Here is a 26,294-nt window from a genome sequence, read left to right as displayed (position 1 = left end):
TGTTTTGCTGAAGCAGACACATGAAAGGATGCATGATAGAAGACTATAAATATGACCCCATGGATAGAAGGAGCTCAAGCATTGGTTTGTTTTGTTTTGCCTTGCTATTCTTCGCTAAAGACAAGCATGTATTGGTACGCCTTATATTGCGTTGCTGAGCTCTGTTTGTGGTGATGCCTTAGAGAGAAACTACACAAAGAACTTCTCATAAGATTCCTGCGGTTTCTTGCTGCTTCCAGGGCCTTGGGTAGGTTGGCGAGTCATGCCGTTTCTTATGGATTGATTGCTCTTGCTGGTTCCTGTGTGGTAACTGTCAAGTGGAGTGGACTGCAGCTGCTGGTTCATGTGTGGTGTCTTCTGACAGGACTGAAGTGTAGTTGATGATTTGTATTTGGTATTTGCTACTGAACTGAACTGGTGATATCTTGACAACAGAGGTTCACCTTACCCTCAAAGGACTATCTTTAAACAGGTCTACTTCCCCCATGTTCTAATAACTTTTCTCTCCCATTACCTCTGGTGAGTGGTCAGCTAGAGGAGAGGTTGAACATTTATTAAAGTAGGTTGAGAAAAATTTATGCCTAGAGCTGCGTGTGGTGGCACATGCCCTTAATCCTAGCACTCAGAAGACAAGGGGGAGGGGATCTTGGTGAGTGCAAGGCTAGCCCAGTTTACACAGCAAGTTTCAGCCCAGCCTGAGCTACATAGTGAGACTTTATCTGAAATACATTATCTGGGGCTAGAGAAAGGTCAGTGGTTAAGAGCACTTCCGGAGGATCTGAGTCCAGTTCCTAGCATCCATGTCAGGCAGCTCAGAACCACCTATAACTCCCGTTCTGAGGCATCTGACTCTCCTTTTTCAATTTCATAGGTCCCCACACATATGTGGCATGTACTCACACAGATAAACTAGTTTAATAGGATGAGAGGCTAGCTAGTCTCAGTGGGAGGTCTCTGTATGGAGCAGTCTCAGGCTATACATATACTGGTCAATTATTTATAACATAAATGTTCATATGTACTTGAACCAGAGGATGCCCTTGTCATCTCTCTGTGTGTCTCACACAAATATTTCCATTTCTATAGGACTGAGGCATTGGGGTTCTTGACCTGGCTGCACTTGTCCCAATAATATACATTTATTCAGTGCTTCCTCTGCTCCCTACCCTCTGCCCCTGCTTTTCTGGTCCTGAGGCAGCCCCCAATGGATTAGATACACAGATGAGGGGGACTTCTCTGGTAATAGAAAATTACATCACACTACTACACATCCCCAAGCATCCTCCATCACAGCTGTGTCTTGGGCCCTTAATCCTAAAGTTAATCCATTCTGACTGCTTATCTATGTAGACATCCAAGTATAATTTTATCATGCAGAGGTTAAAGATTGCTGCATACTTTCATACACTCACAGAGACACAGATCCTATCTTAAGCAAACAAAGAAGTCATCAGACTGCTGATTCTAAGAAATTAGCCTCCTGTGAAGAGGTAAAATATTTGTGAAAGCAAAATTTAAAAACTTATTTTTGCTAGGTGTGGCATCTCACCCCTATAATCTTAGAATTTAGAATTTAGGAGTCTGGGGTCAAGAAGGAGTGCTGCATTTGAGATACCAGAAGAACACAGTGAGTTCTAGGGTGGCCTAGCCTGTAGATTAAGATTATCTCAAACCCAAAACTAAACAACCAAACGAAACCAATGTCTTCACTGCGATATTTCTTAAACAGAGATAAGACATAAGAGCACTGGCTGCTCTTCCAGAGGACCCAGGTTCAATTCCCACCATCCACATGGCAGTTCACAACTGTAAGTCCAGTTCCAGAGGATCTAACACCCTTACACAGACATACACAGCCAAAACACCAATGCACATTAAATAATAAATAAATCTAAAAAAGAAAAAAGGAAAATCGTAAGCTTTGGTAGACATTTGATGTAAATGACTGTGAACAAGTATAAACAAGAGGCAGGAAATGATGCTAAGGTCAAATTTTACCAGAGGATACCAAAGTCTAATCAGACTTAAACATAATAATACTAACATTGAGAAACTGGCTGTATAGTTCATGTGTGGAGTTCTGGTCTGTCATGTGTGAGGCCAACAGTTTGATTTCCTTTACCACAAAATCAAAACAAACAAAAGAACCTGACACTGAAGGTTCAAAATTCTTATCAGAGTTGAGTCATCTACCACTTTCATTTGGGTAGAATTAAGCATGTGAATACTGTTTACATGAATTCTTTTGCAACCTACTTTTAAGAAGGATCCAACCTTTCCTCTAGTCCACCATTAGAGGTAGTGGGGAAAAAATTAGGTATTAGGATATGGGGGTGGTGCATCTGTTCAGCAACAGTTCTTTGGGGAATAAGCTTAATCTTTTTTGGCAGCAGTTCAGGCCTGTAGCAAACACCAAACAAGACTCAGCAACTATAGTCCAGTCCTCTAGGCAGGCAGAAACCAGGCACAAACTAGTAGCTGTAGTTCAATCCTGAAAGAACCACCAGGCCCACCAATGGCCTCAAAGAGGGGAGCTGCTGCAGAAACCTCAAAATCAGTTCCTGGGCGGAGTGTCTTTCAATGGTGGCATTACCATAAGTTGAGTTGAACAAAGCTATGCAAAGCTTTTGAAGAGTAGTGAGGCAGAGCAAAGCAAACCAATGCTCAGTCCTCCTCTCCCACTGTCTGTGGGGTCAGCCTTCCTGTGCTCACTGCTTTTTTCCCACTGTCTGTGGGGTCATCCTTCTTCACAGGTCCTTCCACGTGTTAGCTATATTAAAACATCCTTTCACCTGTGTCTGCTTCAGGAAAAAATTTCCCCACTTGTGTGCTTTAGCATGACATCTTTTCACCTGTGTGCCCCAGCAAAACATCATTTGACATAACTACCTTTCCAAAGAAACTAGAAGTTTCTACTTCAGGATGCATTTGTGCACATTTGTTGATTTCAGTGCTGCAGGGATTCTCTATTTTTTTAAGTTAAAAAAAGGGAAATTGGAGAGGTGGCTCATCATGTAGGAGCACACACTGCTTGCAGAGGACTTGAATGGGGGTGCGGGGTACTTGAAGTGTAAACTTTCAAGTTCTTTAGAAAGTTTTGTCAAATGGTATTTTGTTGGGGCAAACACATGAAAGAGGGTTTGCCTGAAGCAGACAAAAATAAAAGCATGTTTCCCTAAAGCAGACTCATGAAGGAATGTTGCACTGAAGCAGACAGAGGTGGAAGAACGTTCTGTTAAAACAAGCACGTGAAAGGACACATGATGAAGGATTCCTCAATAATGACACACATGTATCAGTCTGCCTTACACTGTGTAGCTGAACTACATTTGTTGGGACTCCACAGAAAGATTTGAACTAGAAATGGTCTGGTGGTGTTCTTGCTGCTTCCTTGGACTCAGGCTGTTTGACAGAATGACGTCAGCTGATGCAGACTTCTGAAGCTTTGCTAAGACAGACTCACATGCTGAGGCATGACCTGTGGAGCACACATGATGTTTGGAGGGAGTATAAATAGGACTCAACACATTGTGAGAAAGGCTTGCTCGTAGAGCTATCTCTGCAAGCTTCTTGGTCTCGAGACTTCGATGATCTCAGATGAGATACTTCACCAAGAGAGGCATGGTGAAGAACTTCTTCTGGTGTCCATCTTGGTCCTGGTACCTCCTGTTGACTCATGCCGATTAGACAGAGGTCTGGCTGTCTCTGCTAGTTTATGCCACTGATGCTGATTCATGCTTGCTATCCCTACTCTACCAAACTGGACTGTTGGTGTATTCATGAAGTATCTGTGAATGGGTTGAGCTGTCACCGTTGACCTATGAGCTGAACTGCCGATTCCCTGACAACACAGATGGGATTTGCTCCAAAGAACCATTTGTAAACAGGTCCACATCCCACATGTCCTTACTTTTCTACTACCTCTGGTGGGTGGTGGGATAGAACGGAGGTTAAAGCATTTAAGAACCATCATTAAAAGTAGGCTTTGAAAAAATTAAAGTACAGGTATTAACTCCAGGGGATCTGACACCCTCTATTAGCCTCTGTAGGCACTAGTTTCATATGTACTCCCTATACACACATATCCACACTCACAGACATATCCACACATGGAGACACACACAAACACACACACACACACACACACAGATACATTGATACTTGGACACACAGTTAAAAATAAAAATAAAAGGTAGGGTTATGTATGGTAGGACATGCCTTTCATTCCAGTAGTTGGGAGGCAGAGGCAGGTACAGGCAAATCTTTTTGTGTTCAAAACCAAGCCTGTTCTAGGTATTGAATTCCACACTACATATATAGTGAGATACTGTCTCAAAAACCCAAAAGAAGCCTTTAGTCCCAGTACTAAGAATCGGGCAGACAGATCTGTCCCAGGGTTACACAGAGAAACTCTGTCTTGAAAAACAAACAAAAGAATAATTAAAATATAACCATACATGTAAAAGAAGGTAATTAACATGTATAATGGTCATCAATGTTCAAAAAGTAGAACAACAAAAATGACTTCTTATGTAACCTGGTGAGGAGCAGACAGAAGACCTTGGATCAGCAGGCTGGAAGAGGAATGAAGGTTAGAAAATAGGACAGGTGTGGACAGGTCAGGCAGTGGTCAAGAACTCTGCAGGATACAAGGGTCACAAAGTCTAAGGTGAAGGGAAGTCAGCTGTGGCAAGGACTTGCTGAGATCTGCCTGAGGACAAATTCTGCCCCTTTTCCTCTCCATCCCCTTTGCCTGGCTGGGGCTCTTCCCACCTCAGAGCTCAGTGTGGGTTTGGAACCAGAAGGAGAGAGCAGTATGCTTTTGAGTCAGACAGATAACTGGGGTATCATGTTCCTAGGATTTTCTCTCTTACTGAGTGTTAGATGTGAATTTATAGGTACCCAATCTCATATAATGGCATTAAGGAGTACCTGGTATGTTTACCAGACTGTCAGGCAGTTTTCCAATTAATTTCATTCAAAACAGTGCTCTTCAACATTAGGTGAACATTACACTCATTTGGTTTAGAAAAAAAAAATGGTGCTAATGCACTACACTAATTAAATTCTTCAGCTGCTCTGAAGTCTAAGTATTGGTATACTTAAATTTTTTTTCCAGCTGATTCTAGTTTGTGGCCACAGGGTTGGAACCACTGGTTTAAAACATTTGGAAAGGTTTTAATCAAGTAATTTTTTTTTAAAATTTTGAGACATGGTCTCATGTAGCCCAGGCTAGCTCTGAATGTCTGATCCTCCTTGCCTTTATCTCCTAAGTGTTGGGGTTTCAGGCATGCACCATCATGCCTGGCTTTAAACAGGAGTGTTTAATATGATTCTTTAATAACTAATGAAATCATTTTCAGGACATACTGTCTTCAAAGAACTTTCTCAGTACTCATGTTTGCTGAAGAAAGTCAGCATATGCCTGAATTCAACAATAAATCTGCAGTTGATTCAGTTTTCTAAGTTTCTGTTGAAACTTTTTACTGTTATTACCTGTCTTATTTAGGGTTTTACTGCTGTGAACAGACACCATGACCAAGGCAAGTCTTCTAAGGACAACATTTAATCGGGGCTGGTTCACAGGTTCAGAGGTTCAGTCCAGTATCATCAAGGCAGAAGTACAGCAGAATCCAGGCAGACATGGTAGATGAGCTGAGGGTTCTACATCTTCATCTAAAGGCTGCTAGTGTAATACTGCCTTCCAGATAGCTAGGACTAGGGTATTAAAGCCCACGACCACAGTGAGTTAGTTACCTTCTCCAACAGGGCCACAACTTCTAATAGTGCCACTCTCTGGGCCAAGCATATACAAACCATCACATTACCTTTGCCTAAATCACATGGTTAAGATTTGGTAGAGTAATCGCAGCCCTTACAGTGGGTTGTCCGGAACAGCCATAAGGTACTGAACTTATGGAGAAAGATCCCAGGTCATCTTGTTGTCATGAGACTTTTGATGGTCTGTGGAAATTCAACCATGAAATAAGTATGGTCTTGGTAATGTTTATTAATAAGAGCTCCTTCCTGTTTTTGGAGACCTCTCAATTTCATTTGAGCAAAAGGTTAAAAGTATTATATCCTTTGTGGTATCTTAGGCTTCTTAAGAAAAACAAAAACAACCACTTACTTTATATTTATGTGCACTACATGCATACAGGGACAGAGGTCAGAAGAGGTGTCCAATCACAGATGGTTGTGAGCTGCCCTGAAGGTGCTGGGAACTGAACACAGGTCCTCTGCAAAAGTAGCAAAGTACCCTCAACCCATATAGCCATCTCTCCAACCCTTAGGCTTCTTCTTCTTCTTTTTTTAAAGATTGCTTTACGGACATTAAAGACAGAAGAAAGGAAGAAGACTCATTAACATACAGAATTGGGAGCCTAAGAGTGTAATAAATGTCACAAATTCAACCACTAGAGACTAAAATTGTCCCAATGTCACTCAGAAAGACAGACCCAAAGAGGAGTCTGGAGACTGGGAGATAGGTCTAGAACTGGAAGCTTTATCTCCCAAATCCTTTCTGGTTCAGATTGCCACTTGGTCATTTTACTATCTCTGAGTGACGTCCCTTTTACTTCATGAACTGACTTACGGTAGGCTGGCTTCTCAGACTTTCCTGTACCTTCTCCCTCACTAGCCCTGCTAACTCTAGTGTGTATTCTGTTGATATGCATCTGCATTGATGTGCATTTACTAAATGATTGTTGGTGTCCAGGTTCTAATAGGAAATGCCAAAACAGAGCGGTCACTGTTCAGCGGAGGGTCAACTTGGGATAGAGTCCTGAAGCCAGCCTATAGCTGCACTTATGAGCTTGGTTTGGTCTATACTCAGACTAGGGGGAAATGTACTCCGGGGAAGAAGGAATGTTAGGTGGATTTGGGGACTAGACCAGGCTTTTCTAGGAGCTAATGGAAGGAAGGAAGGAAGGACCGGCTTCACATCAGGGAAAGATCGAGAAATGGCTGCACAAAGGGCGTCTAGCCAGTCTAACCAGACTTAGGCCCAGGGTCTGCCTGAGGTCACAGCTGGTAAGAAGGCCAGAGAGTGGGAGAGGCAGAGGTGGAGGAGTGGAGGCTCTAAACAGAGAGGGAGGAGCTGAAAGAGGAACAGTAAGAGCTGAAAGGAGAAAGAGGCTTGAGACACAGACTGGAGAGGGCTGAGCTAGAAGGTCGTGGGCGGGGCCGGGCGGGGCCAGGGCGGGGCTAGGGCGGAGCCTAGGCGGGGCCTAGGGGCTTTCAGAGAACTACAGAGGGAGGCGGAGTCGGAAGGTCGGAGGTGGAGCCTGAGCCCGGGCGGAGCCTAAGGGAGAGGGGAGGAACTATAGGAGGGAAAGTTGCATGGCGTGGGGAGGAACATGGGAGGAACCTGGGGGGAGGCGGAGTCTAGAGGGAGCCAGGATGAACTATAGGAGGTGGAGACTCAGAGTAGGGGGCGGAGCCTAGGCACAGGAGTAGTGGGGGGAGGGGGAAAGGCCTCCCGGGCCTCGGCCGCCCCAGCGTGTTTTCGGTCGGCGGGTCAGGCCCCCGAGTACTTCCCCGCCCTGTTCCTCCGTGGGGTGGATCCTCGGAGTCTCCTCGAGGCACGGGCTCTGGTGGTCGCGGTGGAGGAGGACTCCTGCATCGCTCCCGGGCGGGCTGCTGCCGTGCCTGGGCCGGGGGACCACCGCCTCCCGGAGCGCGTGGGGCCGGCATGGAGCTCTTTCAGGCCAAGGACCACTACATCCTGCAGCAGGGCGAGCGTGCCCTGTGGTGCAGCCGGCGCGACGGTGGCCTGCAGCTCCGTCCCGGTGAGGCGCGCTGCGCGGGCTGGGTGGGGCGCGCGGGCCAGCTGGAGCGCGGGGGGCGCGGCCCGGCCCCTCCGGAGCAGAGATCGGGAGGCTGGGCGGGACGTTTGGGGATGTCAGCGCTGGTCCTGAGGGGAGCAGCCGCCGCCTCGGCGCACTCTTGTCAAAGTGAGGCGGGAAAGGCCGGTCACCCCTTTTAGTGCACCTCCTCCAGTATCTGGGGCCTGGGGAGCGGGACCCCCTCAGGCCTCCACCTGCAGCGTCTTCGCACGGTCCAGCGTGGGAAGTTGTGGATTCCAGTTCCATCAGTTCAGTGGAACCGTCTGCGGGACACTTCTTGTTGACATCCCTGGATTGTTCCTGGTCCCTTATTAAAAAGTGACTTTAGGACGGTTACCTTACAGCACTTGATCGAAAACTAGTGTACGAATTGCTGTTTTCGAGAAGGAATTGTGTTGGATGTCACACAAAGTTAGGAGAGGTCAAAGTCTCCAGCCATCAGTTTGCTTTAGGAAACTTTGTTTGCAGTTGGTGGTTAAGCTCCTGTTCTCAGACAGCTGCGGTCAGTTATCGCTCTGAGGAGTCTGGGGAGCTCCTACTTAGTTCGCCAGTGCCTTTTCTTCATCAGTCAAGATCTTTTTACTTTAGGAAAAGTGAGACTGGAACTTTTCAAAGAGCTACCGCGTTGGACTTTTTTCTGTGTTCCTTGAGTGAATCTAGTAGAATAACTTCAAGGGAGTTTTTCAGGCCATCCTGTTACCTCTTATGGGATGGTTTCCAGGGACAGGTCCTTTAGTGTCTTAGTGCCAATCCACACAGCAGCCTGCAGGAGTAGGGTCGGAATCTTCTTTTTCAGGTGAGGAGAGAGGTGTGAGCTTCCAGAAAGTGGAGTTTGAACACTCCTGTGTTCAAACTTTGGTGAGCGTTTTGGTGATACTCTTCAGCAGAGTCCACTATGTCCCTTAGAGAGATGGAGAACTTGTTTTCTCCTCCAGAAATATGGCTCTGGTTCTATTTTCTTGCCGCTGTATTTTATTTCCTCTTTTCAGAATGGAGGCACTACCGTGTCTACAGTAAGACTCTTGGTGACTTTGGGATTGATGGTGTAGGTGGGCTAATTTTGGCGAGTTTTTTGTCTTTATCCGAATCTGACTACTTTCCTAGCCTGCCACCCTCTGAGGTGTAAAGCAGGGAGAATTAGGCTGTAAAATTCCCAAGAGCCAAATTCCTGGGAGTTGGAATGCATAAATGGATGGATAAGTCCTTATCAACTCATCAGACAGGACTTTTCTGCAAGTCAGTTTCCTCAACCAGAAAGCTTAACCAGAGACTTTTCTGGAACAAGCCATGAGGTTTGGGTTGCTTGTTTGTCCAAAGTTCATATCAGAAAGCAAACTTAAAACCTTTCCCCACTATAAAAAGTTTGCTATAACTTCTCAGTTCAGTTTATCTCACATACATATCTCATCATCCACATACATACGTGGAGCCTTGAGGAAGGCAGGGGCCATCATATTTCAGAATTAACAGGCCGACAGGAGCCTTAGATGTTCAAGCTGAGTACAGGAAACATCCTGTACTTACTAAATACTTTAACCTATCCAATGTTTAAGATCCTAAGCACAGCTATTTTAGTAATAATATTTCATTGATCTGGTTGCTTTTTTTGTCTATACATAGTTATTTCAAATTCTCTTTATCCTATTGAACATTCTCTTCTCTGTTTTTATGGTGGGTGTTGCTGTTGTTTGAAGTGCAGAGTTCAAATCTGTAGTTTTTTTTCCCCCTTGGTTATTCAACAACTTCACAGACTACTGACCAAGTCTTTGTTTTTGTTTTTACCACAAGTGGTATTTTAGGCCCAATCAGTGCTGGGATTGGGATTTTTACATGTGGCTACTGAATGACCAGAAACAGGAAGTTTTCTCTTTCCTGGAGACATCAGAAAAATAAGTCACACTGATAATTAAGGTTAAAATAACCATGTCTGTAGCTTGGAATCCCTGTTACTTTCTGTCTACTTGCCTACTTCATTGTGTGAGATTCACATTGAGGCCATCTGCCCCGGGTCTAGTCTAGCCCTCATCCATGAGGCAGCCCATGGTCACATTTATTTTCTTTCTTGACATTTTCTGTACATTGTATATACTGCAATGATTACCTTCCCTATATATCCTGTGATAATAGTTTGTGTCTTCTCCACTGGACACAAACCTCAGCACAGAGCCTTGCTTCACTAATCTTGGTGTCTGTGGGCTTAAGATTGTTTATGATGATACAGAACTTACTTCATGATTGAGTTAACCTGAGTTAAATATAACTAAGTTTCCTCACACTCAAATTATTGCTGTTAGAAAAATGATTTCTTAGGTTTAGTCTTTATTTTTGGCCCCATTTTGGTGCTTCTTTCCCCTCCCATCTCGCTTCGTAGTCTAGGCTAACCTAAGGCTGACTGTGTAGCTGGCCTCAAACTCAACAATACTTTCCCTCTGCCTTCTCCTGGTTTTGGGGATTTTAGGTGTGACCTATGACACATAGCTGTAAAGGATTTATTTAGGCAAGAGTGGTAGTGACCAATCCATATCCCAGCACTCAGGAGGCAGAGGCAGGTGAGTCTCTTGTGAGTTTGAGGCCACCCTAATCTACGTATCAGATTTTGGGACAGCTAGAGCTACATAATAGAGAGACTCTGTGTCAAAGAAACAAAACAAACAAAAGAAGATTTCTTTAATTGGGTGGGAAATCTCCAGTTCATCGAGAAATGTGAGAATTTATGTTTGGATTTTTTCCCTCTGATACAGTGGCATCTTTATTTTCTTCTTCTTCTTCTTCTTCTTCTTCTTCTTCTTCTTCTTCTTCTTCTTCTTCTTCTTCTTCTTCTTCTTCTTCTTCTTCTTCTTCTTCCTCTTCCTCTTCCTCCTCCTCCTCCTCCTCTTCTCCTCTCTCTCTCTCTGTATGTGATAGTATTCCTTATTTTTGACACTGTTTAAAATTTTAAACTAGTATAAATATTTGACTGTTTTTATTTTCCTAACAGTAGTGAGTAGTCTATATTTTTGTAAAGCACCGCCTTTTACTTTTTTTTAGATGCTTATCACAATTGCAGGTGAAGAGAAGAGTATTTAGCTTGTTTTAACTTCTCCCTGGAAAGTGATGGAGGGCTGTGTACTCTGCAGAGAGTAGAATGTAACAGACGGACATGGAGAGTCAGACACTAAGAATCAGAGTTTAACCAAGAGGAAACCAGGAGAAGCAGAAAGAGGAGTTGAAGAAGGGGAGGGTGATGTGACCATGCCTTGTTCTGGGAGGTGGGCATGGCGGAGAAAAGGGGGAGGGGAAGGGAAGGCAAGAGGCATGTGGGGATGAGGGAGGAGAGGAAGCAACAGAAGCACATTTTGCTTGAAAATGTAAAGAAACAACAACAAAAAACAACTGTGTGTGTTAATTGAAAAAATACATATTTTTAAAGAGGATTGTAGTTTAAGAAATTAAAAAGGAATATAATACTATTTATTTTTGAGAGTAGTTATGCAGCCTCTTCCCTTTTAGAATTACTTTCAGTCCTTTGGCTTTGTGTGAAGGGGCAGTGTTATGTAATTTATTTTTCTGTGTTACCTCATTCTTTTCTGAGACTGAGTGACCATGGAAGTTCTCATCACCTGCCACACACACACACACACACACACACACACACACACACACACACACAGCATTTGTAAGCATATAGTCTATATGTAGCAAAATGAAGCTTTAGATGATAAATAGTAGTGGACATCTTTCTTTCTCTTTCTTTCTTTCTTTCTTTCTTTCTTTCTTTCTTTCTTTCTTCCTTTCTTTCTCTTTCTTTCTTTCTCGCTCTCTTTTATCAGAATCCCCTTCACCCAATCTCCTTCACCCAATCCCCTTCACCATTTTGCCAGCCTGAAATTATTTTTCATTGTCAAATTAACTGAACTTTAAGATGAGAGATTATTATAGAATTGAAATCTATAGGGAATACATATTTTTTGAGATACATTGTGTGAAACTGTATTTAGTTTGTTTACTATTTTATGTCCTGTCATTTTACTTTAAAAAACTAACCTTTGTTTTTTGTTTGTTTGTTTGTTTTTGTTTTTTTGTCTTTCTTTTTGAGGCAGTATCTTATTTAGCTCAGGCTAACCCTGACTTCCCCTCAGTCCTCCTGCCCCAGTTTCCTGAGTGCCAGGATTATAGGCATGAACCACGATGCCTGGCTTCCTAATCATTTTTATTATTTTTTTGTAATCAGCTTTCCTAGTGTGTTTAGTCTTTAATTTCTTTTTTTAAAAACACTAGTCTTATATCTATACTATTTCCGTTACCCTATAGATGGTATAGTGTTAACACAGTGCCAGTTGGGCTGAAGGGGTTCTTACATTAGCTCGTGTTCTGTATCTTCACCCAAGATTAATGCCAGCTCACAATGACAGCCTTTTGCCAGTGGAGCATTTTCTGAGTTTTGTATGGACTGTATGTCTTATTCTATTTCTTTCCACAGTACAACTCTGAGGATAGTTTTGTTATTTGTCTATCACAGATGAGGAAGTCAGCATGAGGAATAGTTTGTCCAAATTCTTAGAGAAAGAAAGCTTCTAGTCCAGTGTGTGCCTTCAAAGCCACCTTCTTCAGTGCTGATGATGTTACTTTGTAAACCTCTCTACCTTGTTGACTACAAGGTTGTAAGAATTATATTTCATGGGTACCGACAGCACTGTAATGTTACCTATAGGGGAATAAGAAATTCCCTCACATGGCCCTCACATGTCAGAGCCAGCACACTAAGGAAAAAGGTCATTACAGGCTTCACTGGCTGATAGTGGGGGGTTCTCATTTGTTTTTTGTCCCTGTGCCCTACCTTACCTCATTTCCGGCAAAATTAGTTTATGTAGCTATAAGAAGCTCCAGTGTCAGGTCTTCAGGTTTCTCTTGGGTTTTTAAAACATCTGCAGTAGAAGAAGGAGAATAGATCATGGGGGCAGATCTTTGAGTAGACATTGATATGTACCAGATAGAAACTGTTTCCTCCAGTGCTGAGCAACCTGAAACCTCCCTTCATCTAGCTTTGCAAGAATCCTAGATCCAGTTTCAGGGCAACCTTTTAGAGCACATAGAGCAGAGGTAAAAGAGTTGGAAGGGGAAGAACAGACCTTTAAGGCAAATCACCTTCAAAGATGGGAGGAATTTTTGGTTTTTATCCCTGATTCCTAGATACTTGTATTCTGACTTGGTCCTAGGAGAGTACCATCAAGGCAGCACACACTGAGGAAGGAGTGGCAAGGGTCAAGAGACTGACACAAGGTAGAGCTGACAGGTGGCAGACCTCGGTGACCTCAGTGTGGTCCTTCAGGAACCTGGCTGCATTATGCTCTCCAGGAAGCCGGTCATCACGGGCTCAGCTAGCTCAGATCTCCAGAGGAGGCAGAACACACTTGTCTCCAGATTTCTGCCAGGCTTGTATTGAAATAACTGTTGCCCCTGTTCGCCTTCTATAGTTTCAGCATCAGAGAGCTTGTTGGGAGGATTAAATAGAGACAGGAATATTTTAGAACATTGCCTCTGGTCCTGTGCTCATTCCTCATTGACGTTTTATTCAGTCATGGGGGTGGGTGGAGTCCAGCTTGGAAAGTTGTGAAGTTCAGTAGATGTGTTCTCTTTTTAAGTGAAATTAAGTGGGACGCACAGTTTATTCCTCCCAACCCCGGCCCTTCTGCCCACAAAGGTTGTGTTTGCTGATTTTGATCCTTGGACTTTATGATAAAGTAGACTATTGGGAAAATCAAACTAGATCAGCTGTACTGTTGATTCAGGATGTTCTCATGTTGTGTGGCTTTATGGGGATTTAAGTGTGTTAGGTCTTTACAAACTGTGTTGCCATCTCTGTGTGTCTACTTTTATAGATTGTTCTTTACCTGTTCAAATGTTTTAAAACATGACTCTTTAAAGTCTAGCCTTGCTTATACAATTCTGGGAGGTAACAGTGATATCACAGAGCCTTTGATAAATCATGACTTGTTAGCTGATCTCAGCTGTGATCATCCTGTGTCAACTGGCCGTAAGTGAACTGAGAACACTTGAACCAAGTCTGTTTATCAAAATAGGGGGAAATGTTATCTCTGGCTGGTGGTGATATTTAAGTAATAATGTATAAATAGTGTTTTTAAAGTGAGGCTAAATATGGGACATCCAGCCTTACAGTGCTGAAAGCACACTGGCAGTGTCTCTAATGCAGTTGCATGCTCTGTGGGGTGGCCTATTTTGCAGATGTTAAGAGACCCTGAAGGTAACTGCTTCCATCCAATAAAAGAAAAAAAAAAAAATCCAGTCATTATTTTTCTTGGTAAAGCTAGTTGAGAAACACAGGTAGGTTTTAGGTCTCTTGGAATGTTTTCTTTTAAGTTATTTTCACATTCCTTAAACCAGGAATTTGGGAGGAGGAGACAAGAGGGTTAGAACTTCAGGACTATCTTCGACCACATGAAACTCTGTCTGAAAAGCGCCAGAGCATCAGGAGGAGTGGAGGGTGAATATGATCAAAATACATGTTATTAAATTCTCAAAGAATTATATATATAAATTGTGTCATATATATTATATTAAGACAGGTATGGTGCATAAATCTTAATCCTGGTACTTGGGAGGTAGAGGCAGGGAGATCTCTGTGAATTCCAGGCCAGCTAGCCAGAGCTAATTAGTGAGACCATGTCTTTTATACACACATACACATATGTGTGAGATATTAAAAAAAAAACCAAAACCCTAAAACTTATTTTAATTTCAGGTTCTTTCAAATTTACTCTTGCATTTCCTTAACATAATGGTAAGATATATCAAGCTATACTAGTTTGTTTATGGAATCTAATTCTTTCCAAACATCTTTTTACTTTTTAAAAGCAACATGGACCTTTACATTTTATAATTTATGTAACACTAATATATCTCATTAGACAGGCATAACATCTGACTGTAATGTGCTGTACTGTTAAGCTTTGTGTGTGTGTGTGTGTGTGTGTGTGTGTGTGTGTGTGTGTGTGTGTGTAAGTATGGATATAAGATTCCTGATGGCTTGCATCATAAAACATGACTTTTATGTCAAATACAAACATTCTTCTCCCTATGCTGAGCCCAAGGCAGCTGTCTTTCCTAGGAAGGCTGTGGCAGGTACACTGAAGAGTTTCTGAGGAGGGTTAGTGGTATGTTAGCCCAACTTCTTGGACTCATTTTTAGAGCTGTGGCATTTATTCCCCTAGTAACTTTCAAGTCCTTCCATTTCTTGAAGAAGCGTTCTCCAATTTAATTTAGCATTATATATTGTTTTTGTCTTCTGAATTACGTTGTGACGTCATTTTAGTCTTTAAGAAAATGTGTTGCTTAGGGAGGCTGGAGATGTACGTAGCTTGGTTGGCTGAATTCATGCCTAGCATGCACAAAACTGGGGTGCTATCCTCAATGCTGCATAAAACCCAGTATAAAATGGTTGTGCAAACCTGTAAGCCTAGAATTTGGGAGGTGGGGGGGCAGGAAGATCAGGAGTTCAGGGTCATCCTCTGATACCTAGGGGGTTTGAGGCTTGTTTGTGTGACGTGAGAGCCTGTCTCAAACTAAACAGAAGCATGTATTGATTGGAGGCTGTCTTCCCAGTTTGTACCAAAGCAGGAAGATGTATAGTATTGCTACCAGAACAGCAGGAGACACAGGGCTCTAGAGACAGACTAGCATAGAGCCTTAACACAAAGTTCTTTGCAAGGTTTGATTGGAGTCTTCTCATTTTGAGACAGGGTCTCATATGGCCTAGCTGTCCTTGAACTCTGGCAAGTACCAGAGGATAACACTGACTTTCTGATTCCCTTCCTCTACCTTCCCAGTGTGAGGGCTAATGGAAGTGGAGTCCTGAGAACACTGTGCCTGGCTCATTAATTTGAGTCTTGAGGTTTGATTGGAGGTCTAAGTGATTCCTACCCTGTCCCCTGGGAAAATGTTTTCTTCCTAATAAAATGAGAAGAAAGGTGTTCTTTGGTTTAATTCTATGTAGTTTCTTCATCTGTAAATTCCCAGTGGTCATATCACCTTATAAAAGTAAGAAGACCTTTGGAAGGTCTCATGAACTGTAGGGATTTTATGTTATCAGAATAATACCTTTTGTTTTGTTTTGTGTTTTTGTGATAGGCTCTCTTTATGTATCCCTGACTGGCCTGAAACTTCCTATGTAGACTGGCTGGTCTTTGTCTCTGCCTTCTAAGTGCTGAGGTCAAAGGCATGTGCCACAGAGTCCAGCTGAAATAATGCCTTTTATGTACAATTCCTTCATTCTAATGGGATATCAGAGAAGACAGGGAGCATGTAAGACAGAATAGGATGTAACTGGCCAGACTGTAAGATGGGGTACTGGGTTTCCTCTGCTTCCCCACTTACTGGCGTTTTGTTTTTGTTTTTTGTTTTTCAAGTGTGGAAGCAGTTGTTCATCTGAGGCCAGGTGAAACAGTGAATCTAAGACAATAATGATGGTTTAAAGGCAGAGCTTTTGTGAGAGTCCACAGTATACACTATATAAGCAAACCTAGAGCAAGATACAAAAAAGTAAATTACTTTCAAATAAAGTGTTTAGGAAAAAAAGATGCAATTATTTAAAAAACAGCTGAGAGAAAGATTTGCGTCTACTTAACATTAGAAGTGTAGCTAGCAGCAGCCACTCAGTGACAGCCAGCTGCTCCGCCATGGCTGGTCACTGTAAAGGCTTGCATAGGTGCTGCTGTTCCCTCACTGAGACTGCCACTCGGTTGTGTAACAGTGCTTGCTTCCCAAGTGACAAAGCAGGCCTTCATTTTAGCCCACTGACATACAGGAAAGGAAGACCAAAGGCAGGAGGCAACTGGGTGGCCTGGGCTCTGCTTTATTGACCTTGGAGCACCCTTTGGATACAGTTTTAAAAAGTAAACCACATACACAATGGAAAAAAAAAAGAAGTGTCGCTAGCTTTATGCATCTTTTTAAATAGCTCTGTCTAAAGATGAGGAAAGGGAAATAAATACGAGTGTCTGTCTGGATTTATCTCTCTGAGTTCTCCCTCACTCCCTGCAGCTGTCCTTGAACTCACCATGTAGCCAAGAATACCTTTAGCTTTTCATAACCTGTCTACACCTCCTGACAACTGGAGTTACAGGAGAACCTCACCTGCTTTGGTTTGTATAGCACTGAATAGTGAAGCCTGGGGCCTTGTGGGTGCTAGGCAAGTTCTCTTTTAAGTAGGTGTCCACCTTTTGGTTTTGGATATGTTTCCTTTTGGTACCTTAGACCAGCCTTTATTGCCAGGTCACCATATCAGGTAATATCTGTGCAATTGGATCTTTACAACTTTGATGCATTACATGTCCCGAGACTGACTGATAAAGTAAAACTAAACTCTCATGGATTCTTCCCAGGGAGGTATAATCACTTAGGTAAGATCATTCTAATGATTTATTTATTTACATTTTTTATGTATATAAGTACTTTGTCTTCATGTTGTAAGGTGCCATGTGGGTGCTTGGAATTGAACTCAGGACCTTCAGAAGAGCAGTGAGTGCTCTTAACCACTGAGCCATCTCTTCAGCAAGACAATTCTAGAGGAATTTAAAAATTATATTTATGCCTATATTGTATTATAGGGCCCCACCTTGGCCAGTTTCACCTCTACTAGATGAGCCCAGGCATCAGTAGTTTATAGAACACTTCAGCGATGTTAACGAGCAGTCTGGATTGGTAGCTGTTGGTTGAGCTTGGTTTTACAGTGGGAAATCAGCAGCCGCCTGAACTTCTGAATTGGATGAATTCGTCAGCTTGCTGCCTAGTAGAGAAGTAATAACCACTATGGAGGCTGAGGAAATGGGGGTCAAACTTCGAACTTTAAGCTGGGACTTGAATGAAATGATTTACCCTGTCTTCCAGCCTCATTAAATTCTGAGGATTAAAGCATGACATACTGACAATTGGCGCTTTCAGTTCCTCATCCTAAAGCTCTTTTCTTCATCCTTTTGATTTTGCTGTTGGTGATTGTCAGAGCAATAATAGCCTTTGTCTTTAGCAGGAAGTGAAACTGGGGTCTGATTAGATATGCATAAACTATCTGCCCCCTCTTTAAAGACACAGAGGAAACTTACTTTAAACTGTGTAAGACCTATGCTGGCTGGCTTTGAGGGAGTGGCCTCACTCTGGGATCTTGGAATGAGTGACTCATGCTCTCTGCAGGCACACAGTGCTTAATCACTTGTTTTTTGTGTACCAGGAAGAGAAGGGCATGTGAAAACAGAAGCTGTGTACCACTGCCAGACTGGAAATGAGTGGAATGTTGACTTAGTGGTCAAACAGTTCAGTTTATTTCAATTACAGACTTTGGCTCTATGTTTTTTTTTTTTTTTTTTTTATTATTATTTCACAAATGAAAACTTGGCATTATTTCTAACATGCTCTATTTGTTGTTAGTTTGTAATAACTTATTATGTAACTTTGACAACATTAAACTTTAAGACTTACTTGTGAATTGTTTCTCTTTTAATTCCTTTGCCAGTTAGCACACTAGCTGAAGGGCAGGTTAACACACCTGTGGGAGCAGTTCAGTCAGTGTGTTCTCTGTGGGGAATAGCATAAGGCATGACCACTGACTCTGCCATTGTGATCCTTTCTACCCCCAGAATAGCCATTAAAAATATTGACAGTGTCAAGTCCTTAGGTGTTGCATATGCCCAGATAAATACCACCTCCACACATTCTCTATACATTAGGTTCACTAGTGCTCACTTGTTTTCTTAGTAAAGAATAAGATTATAATGTATTTCAGGTTTACCTAAAATGTGTGTGTGTGCACACACACACACTCATTGTCCATTTCATACTGTACCAAATAATAAAGTTCAGCAGCTCCCAAAATCCAATTTTTCATTCCCTGGTGAGTTCAAGAACCTGTTTAGGTCTTACTGTTTCCTTGTCCCCTGAGCCATTGGTTTGAGAAATTAAGTGCACATGCTAGGGATTTAAAGACAATTTTTGCTTAGAGTTTTTTTTAGCTCAGTCTTGGTCACATCTTATTATCAATTACTTTTTTACTAATAGACCAATGCTTTTTTTTTTTTTTTTTTTTTTTGAGATGTGTCTCATTAGATAGCCCTGACTGGCCTGGAATTCACTGTGTAGACCACTGCCCTGGAATTCTCAGAGGTCTTACTGCCTCTGCCTTCTAATTGCTGAGATTAAAGGTGTGCACTACCTTGCCTGACCTAATGCATTTATAGATTTATTAATTTTTCTTTTCTTTTCTTATTATTTTTTGAGACAGGGTTTCTCTGGGTAGCCCTGGCTGTCCTAGGACTTACTGTATAGACCAGGCTGACCTTGAACTCAAGAGATCTACCTACCTCTGCCTCCCGAGTGCTGGGATTAAAGATGTGCACCACGACTGTCCTTATTACTTTTAAAAGGCGTGCTATTTTTATTCTGTGTGTATGAATGAACCAAACCTGGGTACTCTGTAAGTATAGCAAATGCTTGTGACTGCTGAGCCATCTCTCCAGCCCATTAGTGCATTTGTTTTAAAAGGTGCCATTATAGCAAAGATTAATATGTTGGTGTGTCTCTAAAAATAATAAAATTTTGGACTGGGGTTGTGGTTCAGAGTTAGAATATTTGCCTATCATGTTAATTTATAGACCCTAAGCTTGATCTCTAGCACTATGAATAAACGAACAAACAAACACCCTTAAAATGTTAGTTTTATAAACTATAGTAGTTTATAAAAATTACCAGTTGTTGGGAGATACCTGTTTTTACCCGTTGTATCTTTTTTGTTTATTCATTTAGTTGAGTAACTGTCAATGCCTCTTAGGCATCAAGCACTGTTTCCAGTCACAGGTGTGCACAGGTAAACAAAATAGGAGTTGGTGTTTAATAGCTTTTTATTTGATTATTGAAAATGCTTACATTTATCACAACTATTAATATGCTATTTCTGCCATGTGTTCGGTTTTACATTGATTGTGTTCTTTTCCTTACCTGCTGTTTTCTCTGACTGTAATTTGATAGCTCAGACTTTTCCAGGTATTTCTGTTGCTGACAAAAGGTGACACTCGGGGCTGTGGAGGTGATGGGTAAAAGTGAGTGTTGCTAACCCTGATGGCCTACAGTTTTCATCCTAAGAATGACAGGGAACAAATGGCTCCTGAGAGTTGTCCTCTGACTTCCACATCAGATTTTACTGTTCTGTTTTTTTCAAGACAGGGTGTCTCTGTGTAGCCCTGGCTGTCCTAGAACTCACTCTGTAGACCAGGCTGGCCTTGAACTTAGAGTTCTGCCTGCCTCTGCCTCCCAAAGTGCTGGGATTAAAAGTGTGAGTCAACATGCCTAGCCTCTACATTAGATTTTTTAAAAAATATATGTTTAAATATTATATATCCGAAGGTCAGATACGGCAGGAGAATAGGCTGGTCAGAGCTCCATAGTTAAAACCTAGGCTGAGGGTGTATTTTAGTGATAGAGTACTTGCCTAACGTGCTTAAGACTTTGATTTACCCTCCAGTATCATTAAAAACAAAACAAACGAAAAAACCCACCATGGGAACATGGTTGCCCACACCTTTAATTCCAGCACCCAGGAGGTAGAGTCTGGCGGATCTCTTCAGTTTGAGTCAGCCTATTGAGACCTTGTCTCAAAAAACAAAAAAAACCTCCCTGAACATTCTATTCATATCCTTTTGTGTTTTTATAAGACTTGGGATCCAGTATTTATTTTGGCTTATGTAATTAGCATCACCAGTATCCATGACTCTCCCATATACAGCTTCCTCCTTTTAGGTGCTTCTAGATGCTCCCATGGAGGAGATGGAGGAGGCTGGCAGTCATTTTCGATTTGCTGTTTGGGTCATCATTGGCATGCTGACACTCAGACTGGATGTCCAATTTTAACCTGAATCAGAACTATATATAGCTCAATGTTTCATATTTAAAAAAAATTCTGGGATAAATCTAGGTATAGCAATATCTCCATAAAATATCACCTGAAGAGGGTCTTAGGAATTACAGTCTTACTCTAAGATTTTCTGAGACTTATCATGTCACCCTGGAACTCAGTGTGTGTGGACCAGACTAGCCTTAAACTTCTTGAGATCTTCTGCCTCTGCCTCCCAAGTGTGGGGAGTATGGGATTACAGATGTGTGCTGCCCTTCTACCTACTTTTTAAAAGCTTTTATAGGTTCTTGAAATAGAAGTCTACAGACAAATTGTTGGGTTATGAGATTCCGAAATCTTAAATATGTACATATTTCCCTACTTGACCTGAAAGTTACTGATATTATTGCTATTGTCACACGATTCATTTATCCTCATGGAGACCTCGTCAGTTGGATAACATTCGAGAAGCAAAGCTGAAAGGGCTCAGGGCTGTGGTAGAGCTAGGCAGGGTCTTTGGCCTGGAGTACCACATGTAAGCTGTGGCTATGCCACATGCAAATATCTTGACTCTGTCCAGCTTTTAGATATTATAGTCAGCTTCAAGGCATCTTGGTCAGTTCCTGGGAGTTGTGTGTGTGTGTGTTTGTGTGTGTGTGTGTGTGCGCGCGCACACGTGTGTGTGCGCGCGAGTGTCTGCTTTCAAGCTTGCTCTCTTTTGTGTGTTGTCTCCAGACTCACTCTGTCTCAGCTGCAAATCTAACCTGCTTAAGGAAAACAGCTTCTGAGTTTTACTGCCTTGAGTTGATCCTTTGTGGTCTTACAACTTTCTGCTTTCTGCCGCCTGGCCCAGGAGAACTTAAGGTGTTTTAGAGTCTTCTGTGCATCCAATATATTCAGCCCTTGTTATTTGTTAAGAAATGTGTTGGCTCTTAGCATTCCAAGCTGCCCAAAACATAAAGATCAATATCAGGGACCTAGGAAGGACCCCCCCCCCCACCAAGCTGTGCTATCTAGGCCAAGTAACTTTTCCTTCTCAGCCCCACCAAGTACTGCAGGTCCTACTTCTGTCCACGTGACACAGAAAGATACAACCTTCCCTTTTCCTTTTTTCCTGTCTCCTTTGGATGCTGATAGAACTCGAATATGCTTTTTCTGGTGCTTCTCCTTTCCCTCTCTGGAGCTTTTGCTCTGCCACGTGTGGCTTGTCTGCCTGATATGGAAAGAAGTGTAGTGATCGTCAGATGTCAAGGGGAGAGAACCAGTAGGCCTTGGTGAGACACAAAGGCCCTTCAGGTGGCTTGTAGGTTTGGGTTGGATGCTGGAATGATGATAGTGTGACTTCAAACCCACTCAAATATGAGAGTAGTGCATCAGGGGGTATTTGGTAAGGAAACCTATGGTGTTGGAGATGTGTTAGAAAGAACCCCCTGGGACTGAGAATGGGAAATTGTTCTGATGTTAACCAGCTGGATGATGGTGACAGTTGCTTTATAGCATTAGGCTTGATGGTCACATCTGTAATAGGCCACATGGATTTAATTTTTGTCAGTTTAAATAGGGAACCTTTCCAATGTGGTTACTTAAATTTTATTTGGCTGCAGTAAATTCCTTTCCATTTGAAGGGGCCTGTGGAGCTCAGAACCTACGGTGCCATGCACGGAGAACAGAAAGCTGAACCTTAACAGGTCTCTGGGAGTTTCCTGTTCTCCATGAGTTCCTGTGTGATCAAGGAGTTAGCCAAGTCAATAATTACATTCACTAAAGCAAGGTGCTGAGGTAGAGATTTGCTACACAAAAGTATGATTAGTTCTTAGGGTGGGAGGAGTAAGGAATGTGTCATGAGACCATTAACCCTTGTTCTGAGGGTAGAAGGAAGAGCAGGCAGAAGTGGGTGGGGAGCAGCCTTCCAGACCTAGCCTGACTTCAGGCCAGGATGCTGAGTGTGGAGAAGGGCAGGCAGGGTAGGATAGCTGTTCTTCTGATTTTTTTTTTTTTTTTTTTACATTTTTGGGTGTGTGTATGTGGTGTGGGACAGGTTCTCTCTATGTAGCCTTGGCTGTACTGAAACTATGTAGACCAGGCTGGCCTGAGTCCCACAGAGATCTCCTTATCTCTACCTCCTGAGTGCTGGAATTAAAGGCATGTGTCATCAAGCCCCCTCCCTTCTCCACTTAGCTTAAAAGCCTTTCTATGGAATTTGGACTTTGTTTCCAAGGAAGTGTGGTGTAGAAGTAATGATTGGATTAGCTGTGCTCAGATTTATCCTTTTTAATGCCTAATGTTTCTTTGACATTAATGTTAAACTGGGCAAATGCTCCCATTGGGTGGCTTACAGCCTTCTAGCCTCAGTGGGCACCATTATGCTTGTGCATAGAACATACATTTGTATACATAAATAATGAAAATAATCTTAAAACATGTATGTACATAAGCTTCCCAGTGTGTCCTCTGAGGTGTTAGATGTCTTTTCCTATTCATTTGTGATACATTTTATTATATTTGGTTATTTTGGGGAGGGAGGGGGAGGGAGGGGCAGAGAGAGAGAGAGAGGGAGGAGAGAGAGAGATGGGGGGAGGGAGAGAGAGAGAGCACACACTTAATGCTGTGTGTCTGTGTGGAAACCACAGAACACTTATGACTTTTCCTATGCTGATCTTCCCTTCCTGCTGCCATGTCCTTCCTCTGGCTGAAGGCAGAGGACTTGGGTTCCTATTTCACTAAGTTGGAACCATCTGATGTCATTTGCTTCTCTGTTTCTATACTTAGCCTTTCATCCCTTTTTTGCTGACTTGGATGAGAACGTGCTTCCTTTCCAACTGTAACCTGTCCTTAGGTAGAGTGTTGAACCTACTGTCACCATAATATAGGAAGGCCTAATTTATGCAGTGCTGGGGATAAACCCTGGGCCTTGTACATGTTAGATAGGCATTCTTCCAATGGAGCTGGTCTCCAGCCCTCCGTGTAATCTCTGGTGTGGTCATTATTCTCTCCTGCCCTTCCCAGTGTGCCCTGAGGTGTTCCACTTCGTTTCCTACTAATCTTTGTGATACATTTGTTTAATATTTATTTTCAGAATGTGTGGTATATGAGTGTATTTTATGTCCTGTGTGTGTTTACATGTGCGTATGTGTGTGCTTCCTGTTGTGTGGGTATGAATGTGTTTATTGTGTGTGTATAAGTGTTTCCTGTTGTGTGTATTTATGTGTGTGTGTGTCTTTATTGTTGTTGTAGAGGCCAGGAGAAAATCAGGTGTCTGCGATTGCTCTCTGCCTTTGTTCCTTTGAGGTTCCCCTCTCCCTGCCACAGCTAAATGGCTGTCAGTAAACCCCAAGCATCCTCTTGTCTTCGCTATGCCCCAGTGCAGCTCTGGTGTTTCAGGTGAATGCCACTGGGTCCTGCTTTTTACATGGTTGTTGGGGATCTGAATTGAGGCATCACACTTGTGTAGTAAGCACCGGTACCCACTAGGCCAGGCCAACCTCTTCTTCAGTCTTAAAAAAAACTGTTTTAGATTGTTTATTTTCTGTGTATGAATATTTTGCCTGTATGTATGTAAGTGCATCACATGCATGTGTCTGGTATCTTCAGGGGACTTGGTGCCTCACAAGTCCACTGCCTACCCACCCCCCAAGCTCATTTGTTTCTTTTTCCCATGACTAGCCGGTTTCCCTGCTCCCAGTCCATTCAGGAAGCTGGACTCCTGGCACTTGTATTTGAGTGTTCACCAGGTCATGGTTGAACAGTATTTCTCACTGTGGACCTCAGACAATCGCAGGCACTAGTTAACTTTTGGCTGAGCATTCATTGTGTCAACTGAGATAAAATCCTGGCTGTAATCTTTCACTTAGGTCATTGTCTGCCTGCCATAGACTCCAGGAAGTGCAGGCTCATGGCCCTTATTTACTTAACTCTCTCCTCGGCTGGCCTCAGTTACTCCCTGTCCTGTTCAGATTTCCACCGAACCTATTGGTCTTACGTTACCTAGATAGCCCTCTATTGTTGTTGCTGTTGTTTTAAATATTTATTTTTAATTAAATTGTTGTTTGTATCTGTGCATTGTTTTAAAAAAAAGTTTTCCTCCTGGCCACTTAGTTGCCAGAAATAACAACTCTGATAATAGTTTTTTAATAAATGCCTTGGCTATAAACTTTGGCTTGTTCTCTGACTTGCTCTTAACTTATTATCCCTTTTATTCTAACTGGATTCAGCTGTGTCTGGTTTCCTTTCCTTGTCTTCTTGTGTCTGTTTCCTCAGAGTTCCTGGGGTGAATCCGTTCATTCTGTCTTGAGTCCAACTACTTGTTGGCTTATGTTTATCTCCTCGGTGTTTGTGGTGAATCTCCCGTGCATCTGTTTCCCAGAATTCTTTCTATTCCTGCTGGATGTCCCACCTCCTATTTTTTGTCTCAGCCCATTGGCCATAAGTTTTTTTTTTTTTTTTATTGACAGGTGATGCTTATTAATAGATTCTTTCTACAGTGTATGTGTGCTTGTTCGGGAGTAGGGAGTGGGGGGGGGGGGGTAGGCTGCAAATATCTGTGCACATATAGAGACCAGGGGGAGCCTTTGGTATAGTCTTCTTTTTTGGTTTACCTATTCCATTGAGTCAGGGTCTCTCCCTGAACCTGGATCTATGTTTTCTTAGCTGGGCTGGGAGCCAGCAAACCCTACAGATTCTTGTGTCTTCACCTTCACCTCCAATTTGGGGGCTGGACACTCAGATTGTTATGTGGGTCCTGGGATCCAAACTGTAGACATCATGATTGATGAGCACAGTCACCACCTAGTCATCTCTCCTGCTTCTAGGCCAGCACTCTACCTTTGGATGATAATCCCCACCCATCTTCTGAGCCTGAGTCCTTGCAAGTATTTGATATGTGGACAGATTCCAGAACACATCTTCAGTAGTTCCTCTTTTCCTTTCCATGAAGCTTATTACAGTAGTGACCTTTGGAGGTCAGAGTGTCAGGGTTGAGGAAGCTGGTGCTCTTTCTTCAGCAGGAACATCTGTGTTGACAGATGTGAGACTTGGCATGTCTGATATAGGCTTGACTGTTGACTAAAGCATTTAAAAGTAACATAAAGTCAGTTAAAAAGCAGTTAATCCATAATTGATACAGGCAAGGAATGTGTTTTTAAGCTTTAAGGTAGATTTGTATAAAAGACAAAAACACAGTATCTGCAAATAAGTCAAAGATTTGAAGTTCCAAGTACACCAGGGATTCACAGGTCAACCAGAAATATAATCTAGGACTTTATATTTGCCAGTGTTGATCCCATTGGTCGAGAATAAAACCACTTTACAATTTAAAGCCAGTTTTAATTAAATACTCACCAGGATGGACTCTGATCAAATCTGCCTCTGGGTTTCCAGAAAATGGCCACAAGTCATGTTTCGTAGGGGTGTAAAAGGGCAAAACCGATCATTCATACTTCCTATCAGTTTCAATCAGGGACAAGCATACATCCTGACACATTTCTGGCCCACGTACCTCCTGCCCACGTGTGATCAAGCATATTGCTTCAGATGGGTCAAACAAACCTAGGACAACAAGGAATTTATTCTTAACTGCA

At 42.5% G+C, this 26,294-nt stretch overlaps 1 protein-coding gene across 4 annotated transcripts in view; it reads left to right on the top strand.

Annotated features, from left to right (window-relative positions):
- Nucleotides 1-7,480: 7,480 nt before the first annotated feature.
- Nucleotides 7,481-26,294, top strand: part of INPP5F (inositol polyphosphate-5-phosphatase F) — a gene marked incomplete at its 3' end in the record, with an annotated part of 81,357 nt that continues 62,543 nt past the window's right edge. For all 4 annotated transcript variants that reach the window (XM_080913533.1, XM_080913532.1, XM_080913535.1 and 1 more), the window contains exon 1: nucleotides 7,481-7,790. In XM_080913533.1, the coding sequence (XP_080769659.1) occupies nucleotides 7,694-7,790 (97 nt within the window). In that variant the 5' untranslated portion in view covers nucleotides 7,481-7,693. The remainder of the gene's footprint in view (nucleotides 7,791-26,294) is intronic.

The sequence above is a fragment of the Micromys minutus genome (assembly GCF_963924665.1).
Source record: "Micromys minutus genome assembly, chromosome: 2".
NCBI classification, from domain to species: Eukaryota; Metazoa; Chordata; class Mammalia; order Rodentia; family Muridae; genus Micromys; species Micromys minutus.
Note: the sequence above shows the minus strand (reverse complement) of the source record. Positions and strands in the feature narration are given on the sequence as shown.